The sequence below is a fragment of the Merops nubicus genome, unplaced genomic scaffold (assembly GCF_000691845.1).
Source record: "Merops nubicus isolate BGI_N331 unplaced genomic scaffold, ASM69184v1 scaffold36174, whole genome shotgun sequence".
NCBI classification, from domain to species: Eukaryota; Metazoa; Chordata; class Aves; order Coraciiformes; family Meropidae; genus Merops; species Merops nubicus.
The window spans coordinates 2,979-19,166 of record NW_008605538.1 but is presented as its reverse complement, the minus strand read 5'-3'; the positions used below and the strand labels follow the sequence as shown (position 1 = coordinate 19,166).

General features: G+C 39.1%; 1 protein-coding gene across 1 annotated transcript; it reads left to right on the top strand.

Moving 5' to 3' along the window:
* The first annotated feature begins 1,273 nt into the window (after nucleotides 1-1,273).
* Nucleotides 1,274-8,700, top strand: GNG4 (guanine nucleotide binding protein (G protein), gamma 4). The gene is made up of 2 exons (XM_008939367.1): nucleotides 1,274-1,369; nucleotides 8,572-8,700. The coding sequence occupies exons 1-2, from the start codon at nucleotides 1,274-1,276 to the stop codon at nucleotides 8,698-8,700; spliced, it is 225 nt and encodes a 74-aa protein (XP_008937615.1).
* Nucleotides 8,701-16,188: the final 7,488 nt, after the last annotated feature.

Genomic DNA, 16,188 nt, shown 5'->3' with positions numbered 1-16,188 from the left:
AAAGATAATCCAGTCCAACCCCCTTGCCAGAGCAGGATCACCTGGAGTACATCACCCAGGAACATGTCCAGGTGGGCCTTGAAAGTCTCCAGAGATGGCGACTCCACCATCCCCCAGGGCAGCTCCTTCCAGTGCTCTGTTACTCCCATCGTGAAAAAGTTCTTCCTTATCTTCAGGTTGAACCTCCCTGTATTTGTATTACTCCGTCCCATTTTACAGCATAGGTTACCAATTTTAGAAAGTGTTTTGTCCAGTTGAAGCCTCAGCATCTCGTGTTACTAGGTAGTATAACTAGTCCAGGACTGGTCTAGGTCTTCTGTATCCTGTTTTACCGTCTTTCAAATGTGGACTTAGCCCAGCTTCCAATGGTTTTGAAATAGTAACTGTGACTTGTTCTGGACCATTGTTGTATAATGGTTTCAGCATGAGGTCTCCTGACATGCAGGCCACCTAGGGCTTGTATGTTTGAAATTTATTCAGGGTCTGAATGTTGTCACCTTAACTAATCTGGTAACAGTGCTGAGGTCTGCATGACAACTGCTTGACTTACCCTCGAGCCATCAGGGAGCAGCAAGACAAGAAAACTGAACACTGACATACCTGAATGAGATGTCCTTTCCAGAGAGCTGCAGATCTCTTAAAAAGTAATGCAACCCTATACTGTCTAGTATACTGTACTGGTCTTTAGTCATCCTTAGACTTCACTGGGAATGTGTGAGCAAAAGGTTGGAAATCACTGCATTATTTCGTCTTAAGCTTTTACTTTGTTTCTAAACTCCTTAAATGTATAGTCAGAGTTTTGACTTCTTCTGTCTTAAAATTTATCTCTTTCTGGTGCCTGGGGAGAGCGGCGTGGCATTCATTTCCATTGCACGCATTTCTGAACTTGTTTTGATGTTACTAGTGTAAGTGGGGTGTGGTGCCAAACTATAAAAGAGCTGCAAGGTTGGTTTGTGAGCAGCTGTTCTACACTGGCTACCTGAACCAGGGCAACCATTTCCACACTGAAATGGTGGCTGTGTGCTCTGCATTTTTGTTGTTTGCAGAATTCAGACTGAATACCGTCAGTAATCTATTGTATTGCAATAAGGTGGTATTGAACATGAGAACAGAAAGCAATGGTGTGTGGTTGGTATTTGTGACCTACAGCCTGGCAGTAGCAATGCGGTGGGTGAGGGTTAGTCAGAATTCAGGTAACTGTCCTCTCAGATTGCTCTGTTTGCTACTTGTACTTTTAAGTTGTCTCAACTTTGTCTCTTCTAGGAAAAGCAAAATGAAGGAACTGGTGTCAAACAGTACAACCAATATATCTCAAGCCAGGAAAGCTGTGGAGCAGTTAAAAATGGAAGCATACATGGATAGGATGAAGGTAAACTTAGACTGATTTTAGATACTTTGAATTCACTCACTAGTTTGTGGTACAGCCTCCCTTTAATATTGCAGAACAACTCCATCAGCTGAAATTAAAAAAGTGTGTTGAGCTATAAACCAGTATTCAGAACTGTGAATTTACAGAATAACTGCTTGGTTCTAGTGAAGTCATTTTTTAAGACTGGCTTCTAACCTGCTTCTGTATGAGTGCCTTTTACAGCTGTTAAAAGTGGTATTTTGTGAAATATTTAAAATCAGCTGGCAGATGCACAGGTGCTTTTCTTTGTCACCTGTAGCTGAATATAAGTGTAGCTCAGGCATCTTGGTTCTTCTGCTTTAAGAACTGGAATAAGTTTTTCATATATTGTGATGCTTTTGAATAACAATGAAAAGAGCTGAACTGGTTTGGTTTAGCACAGAAAAAATATGTATGATTGCAATGTTTAGTTATGATTATTCACACTTGATAGCCTGTTGTATGTGAAATTTTGCTGTTATCACTCCTCTAAATGCATGTAGATTAAATATTTTAACTAAAGGCACTATTAAACAGACGTTCTCAATATTTTTAACCTGAAAAGCCTGTGGATTATTCTTGTCTGTCATTCTGCCTTCCACCAGGCTAAAATTCTGTGAATAAATTAAGCACCTAAAACCTAAAAATGTCATAGAAAGTTTTAAGAAAGTAATGCTTGTCTCTTTTGCACTCTGTCTTCCTCTGAGAATAGAGAGTAATTATTTGGATTAAAAACCCAGCCTCTCCAAGTAAAAAGAATTTAGAGACGGAAAGACTAGAAAAAGGAATGCATTTAAATAGGTTTTCTGCAAACAACTGTAACTGAGTTGTTACTAACTGTAGCTGTTTGAGATTACAAACTTGATGAGACAGTTTAGAAATTTTGTACATTAAGTTCTCCATGTAGTCTTAAGTCAGTCTGGTTTTCCATCTGTCCTGTGTGCTGAACTTCTGCGTGTAGTCAGTAATGGGGCAATAGTATGTAATTCTGATTTTAAAGTAGTATCAGATAATAAATTAACTAATTAGAAAAATAGTATTTATAATTCAGAAATATTAGTGCAGTTCAGGAGTAGTCTACCTTGCTGTATTAAGACAAACTTCAATTGCTCCACATTGCAATTTTTAGCAACATCTTGCAAGACCACTGAATTTCTAAAACTATAGTTTCAATCTTGTAGTGTCTTGATAAATTAGTCATATAGTAAGTGCCTGTTCACAGGGACAGGCATTTCTGTTTTCCTCCAGTGAGGGAAGGTCTGCCTTTTCAGTGTTCTGTGGGATTAGTCCCACTATCCAGGTCATATTGCAGCTGCCCTGATTTCCTGCTAACCACTTGCCCAACTAAGGATATTATCACCAGCAGGCAGACCCAGCAGCCAAAGTCCTCCCTCTGCTCTTAAATCACACACCAACATGCCGGACCACTGGAGGGAAGAGTAAGTCAATACATGGACTCACAGCACAGGGTGTGCAGAAGGGAGTGAGCTGACTCCAGAACCACACCATGGTAGGTGGAAAGACCCAGATGATCAGTCTGATGGTCTTGCTTCACCATCCTGAGAGCTCCATTGGCTATGAAGGGTCAGGGAGCCCTCTCAATAGCAAGAATCCCATACACCACATGCACTCTGTGGGCAGATCACCCAACTGCATAGTAAGCAGAGTCAGCTCTTATAGAAGTGGCTTCTTGCCCCACCTCCAAGTTAATGAGGAAGATGGCTGGCCAGACCCTGGGTGAAAACCAATCAGGAGGGTCCTGGTTGTGGGTATCATCCGTATTCCAACTCTTGTTCAGAGCTGGGAGTTTAACCCCAGCACTTCAACTGAACAACAGAACAGACAACAAGGAACAAGGGGTGTGCGTGAGTGGCAGAGGAAACTGGTTCTGTGAAAGGGTTGGAAAAATGTGGCTCAGTTTATTGGAATTTGAAACTGCTGATAGGTAGTAGATTGTCTTTAAGTTTCTTTTATATAATCTGTGGTAACTTTCACGTCATTAGCTCAGTTATGCAGATAGCTTCATTAATTAGATGTATAACATTCTTAATTACATATGTAAGAAAGGCATGGGTTATTTTTACAGTACTTTAATTAAAAAGAACACAGTTACTAGTAAGCAGACCTAAAAACCAGATAGCTTGAAAGGGCAATTATTTCACTTTTCAAAACAGCTTGAGACCAAAAAGTCACCAAAGAAAATCTGATGTGTTTTCATATTCTGCAAGTTCCTGTAATAACATAAACCAAATACAGTTTGCAAACTGTTTATATCTTTATTTCTAGAATTTCTTTGAACAAGTATATAGGGGATTGTGAGAAGAGGTTGGTTGGTTTTTTATTCCACTTTAATCTTGGAACAGTTAAGTGTGTGTTTCAGTGTAGCCAGATTTTACGAAGAGACTTCCTAGTGGTTTCAACAAGAGTTTTTGAGGTTTTGCATCATAACTCTAAAGGTAGAGAAATGAACCTATTTCCTTTTTTCTGGTGTTTTGCATCTGTTTAAACCAGTTAGACATTTAACAAAAGATAGGTGCTTTCCAAATAATTTCATTAAACACTGTTTTGTGAGTAGCTATAGCCAAGTTGTTATTCCCATAATAGACAAGACCACATTGTTGAAGTTGAAAAGGTGCCTGTGTTATTGACTAGGGAAATCAAACGTTCCAGGTCATTTTTCTACTACAGAGGCACTTTGTTTTCCATGCACAGTAGCTGCTTTAACCAGCAAGAGTTGGGTCTGCTCAATTAAAAACTTGTAGTTAGAAATATGTTGATAGTTGCCTACTCCCTGCTGTGTTCTGGATTTTTCAACTGATGTAAAAATCAAGTCCTATAACCAGTCAGAGCAGCAAGCAGTGCAGTGTTTTTTGTGGTTCCACAAAGACAACTTGCTGCTGAAGTGTGAAAGAAATGGGACAAGTTAAAAGGGGATGATGAAGCTACCAGTGTATTGATCGATAGCTGGAAGGAATATTACTGTGGAGGGTTTTTGTAAACTGTAAGAATCCCAGAAGGGCTGTAAACTGAACCTGATTACTTCCCTGGAGAAGGAATAGCTAGAATTATACTGGAGAGGTAGGTGGAAAGCAGGAGGTGCAGATTCCAAGCTAGGAAACATCAAATGAAATCTGATGAACAGTGGTCTCATGATTAGTAGCATGCTACGTCTTCCAAAGATGCTAGCAGTGAAGTTGAGAAACCAAAGATAATACTGGTGCTTTATTACAGTTGTCCCCAGAATAAAGCACTAATCTCTTTGCAAGCAGAAAAGCGAAGAGGAGTGCTCTGACATTTAAGAATCTCTGTGTATCAGTTATTATTCTGTTTTCTTTTTTCTTAAGAAGGTAGAAAATATTCCTAACTGATTCTGAATAGTGTTGGGAGATAAGTGGTGGGACTGCCAATAAATGTGTATGAGTCCCTTTGTTTTAGATTTAAAGGATAAGCAGAGTGGGTGTCGTAGCAAGGATGGGAATTAGTCACAATCCATGACAAGACAGATGACATGGTAATTGCAGCATTTTGCCCTGTCATTGAAGCTTATAATTATTAGTGCAGCTAACAGGATTATGTTCTAACTTTGGCTGTTTTTATCACCTCTCTTATTCTGAAATATAATGGTAAAATTCCACTGTCCTCCTGAGGCTAATTCTTTAAAACATCAAGGTTGAGGTGTAGGGTGGTGGGGTGGTTTTTTGTTGTTTTTTTTTTTAATTTGACAACCAGATTTATTTCTCACTACAAAGAACAAAAATAATTGTATAAAATGTGAGATAGGTGTGTTACCTGTATAATTCATCCCCTCTATTTATGCACTTTAAAAGATTTAAGAAATGAAATGTTAACTTTCTGTTAGAATTCATCAATCAAACCAGAGTCTGTTTTTTTTCTTTAGCCACTTCTACAATATGTTTAAATTACTTTGCATCTGCAGACCGAGCTGTATTGCATAGGAGAGCTGAAATGATAAATGGGTTAGCTTCATTTGAATATTCAAATTACACATTTATTTTAATTCTTGATAAAAGCTATTCTGAAACTGGCCGGCAGCATTCAGATAACAATAAACCCTAAGGTGAGTGAAAACTGCGGTAGAATGGCCTTTATTTGACTTCCTCCGTGGCAGGCGCAGGATGGCCGGCACATGATTTCGGACGGTGGCAAAGCAGAGTGGTGGCCACCAGGCAAGCTCTGCGCTGGCGCGGGCCGAAGCGGCCACCTCTGCCCTCGGCTCCGTGCGGAGAGCCGCCGCTGCGGCGGGGCTGAAGGCCACCAGGCCTCATTGCTCCTGGGGTGCCATCGGGCCACCTGGCGCTCCTCAGTCAATGGTCGTCATTCCTCTGCACAAGCCTGAGCTACTCCAGTTTGAGGGAAGGCATGGCCATAATTCAGTCTAATAACCACTGTAATCCCAGTGGGAGGCTTTCTCCTCTCCAAACCTTTTTTTTTTTAAAGGATGAAAATACATGGCCTAGTAGACGTTCAGTGACAACATGCTGAAATGCGAGCATGCTCCTCAGTTCCTTGTTGCAGGTTTCTTTTCTTTCTACTAAATTGTACTATGGTTTGTCTAAAATCAAACTGATTTGTGATTTAAGCACGGTGATGATGAAGAAAATGCTTGCCCTGCTTCATGGCATTCCTACCAGTATTACAGGACAAGTTAGATACAAAAGTTTACATTGTGCATTTGCTAATGAAAATCCTTTTTATGGTTGCATGATGTGAAAGCACAGCAATATGTAGAGAAACAGTTAGAAAATTAGATATAGAAAATTATATACTTCCAAGAATGATGATTATAATTGTACTTCTCTTCCATCAAACAAAAGCAATATACTTGAGCTCATGTTGCTTATCCATACATGGAACAGATGAGATAGTTATGGGAATTTCAATCTGTTGAAGTCCATTGTTGGTTCTCCGCTCCTGTAGGTTTGGTCTACTTAAAAAGATGCGTTGGTTTCATGGATAAAATTAAGTTATTAATTAGCTTAATTCTTGCAGATTAAATGTACTTGGCATCTTTAATAAACTCTGTCTCTGTGACCCAGAGAGTTAGACCAGCTGCCCATTAGGTTTTATGGCAGTAACATTTATTATGACATAGCAGTGAAGATGTCATTGAGCTTTTTGTGGGCACCTGTGACTCTGAGTTTGACTTGCTCCATTCAAATGCAGGAGTTCAGGACCAGCTAATAAATTAATTAGAACATAGAATTGCCTTAATTTGAGGCACACAGATGTCTTGAAGGACAACAGAAAAGTAAAAATGTGTGTTAAATAACTATGAATGTACTGGTGATGGTCATTACTTGAAAACACATCTCCAAAATGCCGTGGTGATGTGTTCCTCCTAACGTTGCTGGAAACATGCCAACCTCCTCTACAGTGGATGCCTTCTATGCTAGTTTATACTTGACTGAGGTACAGCTTAAGTCATTAAGCAAAGACAAGCATGTTTTCTGTCTTTTGGTCTTTTTTGGGTGTGATAATTTCACAGTCTCTTTACATTGTGCCTTTCTTTGGAGAATCTGCCTTTTAAAAATTCACAAGTAAATTTAAATGAAAATTTGCAATATGATAGGATTCCTAAGTTTTATGTTTGCTCATCACAGTTCTACCTCTGTTCTAGACAGTGCCCTCACACCCTACACCTCATCCTTTCTCATTGTGTAGCAAGCAGCTAGTTGAAGTATGCATGAGGATAATTACAACCCTTTTTTTGTACTTTGAAGTCTGTCATTTTCTACACACTTTTATTTGACCTGCTTCTCTTTTGAGAAGCACTGGTCCTTCTGAATACCTCTGATTTGTTCAGTTTAATGCTCAGTCTTCTGCTTTGTGTTGTGTCAGTTGTTCTCATGTAGTGACTGTACTCACCCTTGTGCATTACAGTCCAATTCAAACAAAAACTAATTTTAAGTAAACTAAACAACCTCTCTTCCTCTGCTAGTAGAATATTCTACACTGGGGTACCAACCATAGGTACCTTATGGTTTTAAGAATTCTACAAAGGCATGTTCTAGTGGGTATTTAAAAATAAAAAGTTAATTATTTTCTTCCAGAAGTTAAATTCTGTGTGAATCCTGATCCAACACCGACTGACTTCATAGGTCTAATCTGAAGCCCACTACAGGTTGGACTACGTCAAAGCAAGTGGGGTATGGGGAAGCTAAAGTTAATAGTGATATTCTCAACTGTCATCATATTGAAAATACAATAATTAAATGAAGCAAAGAGATACAGATAGTTGTAAATATCTTGCTAACTGAGCAGAACAAAAATATTTTGCATGTACATTCTAAGTTATTGAAAAAATAAGTGACTCGTGGTGGCCTGATGTCACCAATATTTTTACAGCACAAAGCAGCAACGTTTACAAGGTTTCAGCTGCAGCTGAAATGGTTTAGTATGTCATTTCTTCATTTCCAGCAAAATATCTTGTACGCCAAGAGATTGTTAGATTTCTTTAGGACTTTTCAGTAAGCATAAATCATTCTTTATTTGGAGACTTTAGAATTATGCACTTTAGATGTATAAAAATACTAAGGTAATGTTCAAGTTTAAATTAATGCTATGAATAAAGTACTACTTATAATAACTTACTATGCAGAATATATTAGTCTGGCTTGAAAGGAGCAATATTTAGGCTAAATGAGAGCTATGACACAGGATGATCAGATTTTGCTCCTGAATTATTATTTCCTTTTAATCCCATGGTCACAGGCCTAAGGCACTTTTTGTTTCTTTTGCATCCAGAGGAGCAAAGGGTAAAGAGAGTGTTTGTGGAAAACCTTACGCCTAATGACTGGTAATAAGAGCTGAAGCAGGCAGCCTCTGCAGGAACACACGTGTCAAGGAGAATCCCTGTAGCTTATGGGTTGTTAGCACATACATGTTTTAATGAGTTTATGCTCCTGACCATCCTTATGATGGAGAGGAACAGCTGAACGTCAGTCATACAAATTGACACCACCTCATGTCACTGTGTCAAATAAAAGGTATATAAGGATGGCTAGGCCTAGTAAGAGCAAATTCAAACTTGTGTTTGAAGGATAAAAACCAATCTACTCCTATTTTGTGATAGCATCCTTTATCATGTTACATGAAGAATATTTGTGCAATGCTGATTGGTTCAGAATTAAGTGTTACAGTGGTTCTCTCTTCTCTTCTATTAGGTATCCAAGGCTGCAGCAGATTTATTGGCTTATTGTGATGCTCATATTGCAGAAGATCCCCTTATTATTCCAGTGCCTGCATCTGAAAATCCCTTTAGGGAGAAGAAACTCTTTTGTACTATCCTTTGAGTCAGTTTTCAATTAAAAACACCTTCTGCTAGAATTTGGTATCAGTGTTGCATGCTTTTAGTTTTAGCATTTTTTCCTTCAGGTGTCAATACTTAGTCTGTCACTACAATGTTTTTAGAAGGTAATGAATGCATTTTACGTTAAAAAATAAATTTTAAAAATTAAGTCCTAAAAAAATTTAAGGTAATCCTTATCTTCCAGACCAATGACTAAGTTTCATTTCAGTTCTTCATAAATATTCTTTTGGTCTTAATTACAGCATTGACTATAGTATCAAATTGTAGATATCTTTGGCAATCAGAGATTTTTGCGAGACCTAAATGAGTTATACCAATTTTGAAACTATTTTTAACATTCTTATTTTCTTTAGAAGGTGAATTTAATTCATCTGCCATTACAAATTATATCTAAAATGAGTAGAGTGACCTTGCCTCAAGTAGTACTGTGTAGGTGGAAATGCCAGTGATTTACGATGTTTGGAACGATCAGTCTTGCACACCAAGTGGTGTTTATAAATATGTTTTGTGAAGATTGTAATAAACTTGACTACAAAAGCAATCTTGGTAAAGCAACATTGTAACAACAGGCAAAATGAAGATGTATAGTTAAACAGCAGGACTGCATCAATAAAACTGTAGAAAAATGTGGCTGCTTGTATTTTACTTTGAATGATAATTATTTAAATTATTTTTGAAAGTAAACTGAACTGTAATATATCAGCTGTTCCTGAGGGTCTTAGTGGAGGGTGTAAATCTGCCCTGATCAGTACTGGGAGAGGGGTTACATTTTCTGTGCAGCTCTCTACGTGCTTTTGCCTATGAGAGCAGGACTGTATGGGGGCAGAGAGTAACGGTAGCTGAACGTTCTAGAATATGCAGTAAGACGACTGTGCCATTGACAGCCACTAAATCCATGTAATTTTCTAGCCACAGATTAGTCGTAAATTACCAGCTAATTTGTAGAGGTTTTGGAGATTGCATTTAGCCCAAAGGACACATATGTGCTCCAGCTTAATTTTAGCAGTTTCTATCGATGTTTGTTGTACTGTTTTGAGCAGTGGAAATACAAGAGGTCTGCATTGTAAGGTTTTGTTTTCTTTGCTAGTCAGCTTGGATAATGTGCTGCACCCAGCTGCATTCAGCTCTGGTCACATGAGACAGGTGGCTTTGGACTGTGATTCTGCTGCTGGCCAGCTCATTGTGCACATCTGCCTGATGCAGAACCTCTGTGATAATTAACTGCTTGTAATATTATGGTGAAAAAACAGTATTCCTTCTAACCAGTAGGCTTTGGGATGCCTTTCATTTAAAAGTTTGGGTTTTAATTTGTCAGCTGAAGACATCAATGGTCTAGTAGCCAGAGGTGCTTCACAGTACCTGTTCTAAAAAGCATTCAATTGTCTTGAACAGGTCTTGTCTTGGCTAGGTTCTTCCTTGGTTCCTATTTCAATTTTCAGCTTACGGTTCCCATTCCTTACTTTTAACAAGAATATTTCTCATTGCATGGCGTGTTCAGCTTTATTTTGGGAGGTAGAGCAATAGGCTGTAGCTAACTGAGTAGCTATTTTATTGACAGTGAAATAAAAATGGCTTTCTGAAAATATTTGTTAAAAAGGAGCAACAAAACGCTTAATAAGGTTCTTTAGGGAATCCTTCCTACACTGTACATGATTTGGTAACTGCTCTGATCACCATGGCAACATTTTCATTTGTCCTTCCGCATGTACGGGTTTAGCTGGAACAGCAAGGGAGGGGAATATAGGGCACTCAGTTTTATTCTCAGAGGCTTTGTCACAACTTGCAGTTGTGGCTCATCATTATCATTCCCATCTAAAATAACAAAATTGCCGCAGCCTATTACAGTGCTGCAAACAGCTTGCTTTCTGCTTCCCATTAGCATCAGCTGCTGAGGTCCTGAGAGTGAAACATTTCACAGTAGTTTTGAGCATTGCTGGTTACAAGAGCTGCATTTACAAAAAATCTGGTAGTATTATTCAGCAGAGGGGAATGCCATTGTTTTGGACTTAAGGTTTTTCCCCAGAATTTTTCTTCAAGTAGTTGTGAATGTGTTGGACTTCTTATGCTTTTAATAGCTGTTTCAATGTTTGTGTTTTCTTTCATCAGTTCATAGCTTTCATCAAGTAAAAAATTTTGTATCTGTTAAGTTGGTTTCATGCTTCTAATTTTTAAAAAAGAAACACATGGTGTGCTGTAAATTGCATATTTATTTGAGCAGATGCCTATAATGTATCCAAAGAGTTAAACTATATAAGCAGAACTCCTTAGTGTTTCTTCTTATAAAACAGAACAGCTTTCTCTTGGGCCTTATTCACCAGTTCCTTGAGTGACTACGTATTACTGGCAAATTGCTCACGTGAAGGGGGAAGAAAAAAGGGGTGGCTGGGGGGAGACCTGGAAGATCAGTTCAAAATAATGGTAACAGCTCTGGATCATGTAAGAATATATGCTTTTGTTCTAGAAAACCATCAAAATATTGACTATCCAAAGAGAATGCTATCATCTGGTGGTTTGGTTGTTTTTGTTTTGTTTTTGTTTGTTTGTTTGTTGTTTTTGTTTGTTTGGGTTTTTTTTATGCCAGCTTGATCCCCAAATCAACATTTAAAAGAACATCCTTTCCTCCAAGCCCTCCAAACCACAAAGTACATTTGTCATGACATTTTTTTCCTGCGTTGATCTTTGAAGTGGTTTAGATAATCTAGTAACGAGTTGAGTTTCATGCTCAAACATCTTGCCTCAAACTCTACACAAAAATATCTGAAAATTCTTTAACATTTTTCTAAAAATAAATACACATCTAAAAGCGTAGCATAATTGGGGGGGGGGGGAAAGTCCTCTAAAATGTGGCTTTGTTTCACAGTAAGGTTTCCTGCGGGCTGAAGCAATGAGTTTTTATTTTCATCAAGCTGCCTGGTTTGATTCCCATTAACTTCACTGAGAACGAGACCAGGCCTGTTACCCTCCTAATGCTGTATTCTTTTCTCTCCCAGTTTTATTTTGTGTGCCATTAAGCTTGTCACTGTGTATTTCAGGCCCAGATAGTAATGTATGCTCAGTGCTAGCAGTATGAGTTGGGGTCATCATCTCGTGGAATGAGAACTTTGGAACAGAAGTTGGATTCATGGAATCTGATTTATCATTTCTTCATATCCTAGTGCTTGCTGCTCTGATGAAATGAGACTTCCCAGTGGTGGATTAATGATAAATTATAATGTATCAGTAGCATTTGTAGGGCTGTTTTGCATTCCTTGAATTAATCTCCTTGGTTTACCTTGAGTTTAAAATATTATTATTTTAATATTAAAAACAATTTTCCTCCTCTCTGTTATGTACCAAATTCCCTTTCTTTGCTTCCTATGTATTAAATTAGTAGCTGGGTGCTTGGCTGGTGCTGATAGGTGAGATTTTTGACAGACGCTCCAAAATTACAGTTGAAGGAGTGGAAAAAATGGAGGAAGATTTAAATTAAGTTATTCTAGATCACTCCATAGATTAAAATAAATACAAACTTTGTTGTCAGGTACATGAAGGTAAACACAGGGGGTGTTGCTAGCTGACTCAAGACATCAAAACAAAGCATTTTTGCAGTGACTTACAGTAGGATCAGCTCCAGCAGCAGGAAAAAACACTTCCAAGAACAATGGTCAGTAAAGGTGCCTATTTAAGCATGGAACAGTCATTTGTCCCGTTGGATTGCTGGTACAAAGGAGTAACACAAGATGTGCTGTGAGAGGACCTGATAATATAGTTTTTCCTATCTTCATTGTTTAGGGCTAAAAATCTGTATACATGATTTTCATAGCAAATGCCACCATTATAGCACTCATGGCTCTGCAGCAGAATTGGGATTTGTTTTTTCAAGAAGACTAAACAAAACTTGGGGGAGGAGTGGTTCCTTCAGAACAGAGGTTTCTTGTGCTGAAAATTAATAATACTTGAAGTCATTAGACTGACTTAGTACTATAATGTGGAGAAAATGGGGAAAATAAGTGCTTTATAAAATACTACTGGTACTTTCATATTTAATCTTTAGGAAGAATGATATTTGGAATAAATATTCTACATTTGCATCTAATTGAATTCAGCTTTATAGCACTGTTAAATTAAGTACAGCCATAAATACCAGAACTGGCACGGGAACAACTTTTCTGTCTGCTAGAGGAAGATGTACGTCTGAGTTTGTCAAGTACAAAACTCAGTACTTTTTTGTGACCAAAAAAAAAAAAAACCGGAGCAGCTTTACCCTAAGGTAGGGTCTTTTCTTTCCCAAATTCCTATTACAAGTAGAAATTGCACAGGATCGTCTGTTACTGCCACCTACTGATGAAGTGATAAACAGCCGACTGAAACAGAAAAAAATACCAGTGTCAACTAGAGATGACCTCGAAGGGGGATTTTCAATTAATACAGACACTGTCAGAAACTGAGAGCCAGCACATCTGTTCTCATGTCTGCGTTTGTAAGGTATCACCTGTCAGTGTGGTACTGTTGCGGCGTGGTTCATGCTCGCCCTTCAGTTCCAGACCTCTCAGTTTAGCAAAGGACAAAAGTAAAATATATTATTTGGTTACATAAATCAAGTGTCTAGCTAAAAACACTTTAAAAATTACAGAAACCTTTGTGTGTATCAGTTGGAGTTGCCGTGTACTGCCCTCTTGAAGTTCATCTCCCAGTTTCACATTAACTGGGAGGCCTGTTCCCCATTGCCACCGTGCCCCCGAGCAGCGCGGTGGCTGCGGGTGGGGTAGGGCCTGCTCTGGGGCCCAGCAGGACCCCGCCGCAGTGAGCCACCAACGGCCCCGCCCCTCGCCTTCCTCCCCGCAGAGCCCCGCGGCAGCCTCCAGGTGACTGACAGCTGCACTCTTCCTCACACTCAAACCTTGGTCCTGGCGGGTGGGGCTTTTTGCTGTGATTGGAGTCTGGGCCATATAATTCTTCATCTGCCACAGCATGAGTGTACACGAGAGCAGAGCTCAGGCCGCTGCTTACGCTTAGAATAGCATTTTACAGAAAATGTGCTGGGCATGGCTTAAGACCGTGTTCCAGAAGACCACACATTCCACAAGTTCTAGTAGGTGTATCCGCTCACTGTACCACATCCTGTTGTGCCTTTGAACTTCAGGCCATGTACTTGAGCCCTTCATTCTTTCTACAGCATGCTCTAAAGAGATGCACAGTTTTTTTAGTGAAGGCAAGGAATGAGCCAGGCTTTACAGAAAAGAACTATTGTGACTTTTAAACAAACCTTTAAAAGAGCAGTAACTTTAAAGCTCTTTACAGTGTAAGAGCCTCTCTCTATAAAGTGTGGCTCATGTGACTTTGGGCTGTAAAATTATCCGTAACTTTCTTGTTGCAAAGACTGTTCACTGCTGTGGTTCTGGTGCAGACTCTTGTCTGAGAGGTTTCCCTCTGGAGCACGCCAGCTTTTATCCTGCTCATCAGCACACAACACACAGGTTTGCAGTCTGCAGTGCTGATATGAATATGTTAGTCATATCCTCAAAAGATCAAGTGAAAAAATTTCATGTGCTGAGATTCTCAGGAAAAAAAATACCTCAACAGAAACATTGAGAATATAAAGAATGTTATAGATAATAGAGGTCTTTTCTTTCTCAGACAGCATGTGCTTGTTTTGTTTGGGGAGTTTGCTTCAGACTTTGGAAAATAACTATAGAAAGCAACTATTAAATATCTATTAATGAGAAATTAGAAGTCCATAAAAGTGATTATACAGTTCTGCCCATACCAGCTAAAGAAATATTTGCTACAAGGATGTGAGCACATTTGAGGATATTTAAACAGAATGTGAATAAATGCAATAAATACATTAAAAGATCATTAAAGAAGCTAAGTTAAGCACTCATTGAAGAGACGTCAGAGTTAAATTTGCTTATGCATCTTCCATTTGCCTCTCTCATTTGCAGGCACTACTATTCTGGAATGCCACTGCAGGAATTCCCACAAGGCACAGCATAGGCAATGCTCAGTTAATGAGCAGTTATTTCATACTATTTTGGTGTCTTTATTCATTGTGTAGCCTCAGGCCTGATTTACTCACAAATTCTGCTTTCAGTGTAGAACTATTCCCTGATGAGCTTCTCTGTGGTGCTCATCACAGATTGCTTCACAAAGTATCTCCACATGATGCTGGAGGAATGTGAGGGTGGTGGAACTGTTCCCATCTTACAATGGGAAGCTGGGGCAGAGCCTGAACAGAATGAGTGAGATTGTCAGTACCTGCCTCTTCAGAGCAGTTAGCTCTTTCAGCATCTCAGTGTTCCCATTTGCTCAAGCTTCTGCTAGGAATGCTCTGCTCTACAAGCTGGAGTGAGTTTTTGCAAGTCAAACAGTCAGAAACTCTGGGAAGAAAGCAATGTGAAATGTTTAGTTTCATAATTTTCCTGGTATCACACAGAGGCAAGGACAGAACCCAGTTCTCCCCAGCAGCAGTGACCCTTACACTTGTAACACTATTTTGTGGCTCCACCTCATTCACCTTCCATTCTTCTGCAAGAGATGAAGCAGCCATCTTGTGCATTCTCCAGCAGAGCACATCCATCCCAAAGCAGGGGATCTCTTCGTCATGATGAGAAAATAACATTGAGTCACGTAATTTATTTTTTTAATTAACTACCCAGTGATAGCTCATAATGACATTAAAACTAATACGTGGCCATTCTACTTTGTAAACCTACCAACACCTTACCTCTTTACCAGGCATGTGATTAAAAAGTGTATTTGTTGCCATGGGTCTCAGCAGAACTTCCTCTAAATGTTATTCTGTTCTGTACATGCATCCTGAAGTCTTTGTGCTGCCTGTTAAAATAACAGTATAAATAACAATAACATAACAAAATAACAGTTAAAGTAACTGTATACTGGCTGCACATGCAGTCGCTAGCCCCACCAGCTGGCTGTTGCTCGATTATTGGATACGTGGTAGTGTTCTCTGCAAGACGTTGCCCTCTTCGCTCTCTGAGATGCGCCTGTCAAGATCTAGCTGCTACTGTACAGGTGGGTTTGAGTCCATTTCTGTTTTTGATTGTCATAAACATGACAAGGAGTAAAGTAAGACTGTAGAATTTATTATTGCTGTATTGGTATGTTTGGAAAATTGTGATATCCTGCCAGCCATATCTGTATGGTAGTTACCAACTTTTGTGCAGGTTAGGTTGTGTTTGATTAAAAAAATTAAAAACAAACCCCACCAAACAGCTGAACACCACCTTCTTTCCAGAAGATCACAAGGCTACTCTAATTTACCCCTTTCCAGAATTAGCAATGGTGACTTGGTCATCTGCCAGGATGCTGAAGTGACCACTTTGTCAGAGGAGATGAAATTTGAAGCCCCACCTTTCTGTAAAGAAAGTGAATTGAGGAAAGTTGGATTATCTTTGTCTGAACACAATGTCAGAGCTCTTTTGGTTGCTAGGTTCTTGCAAAGCCAGTGAAGCGAAGAATACTATTAATT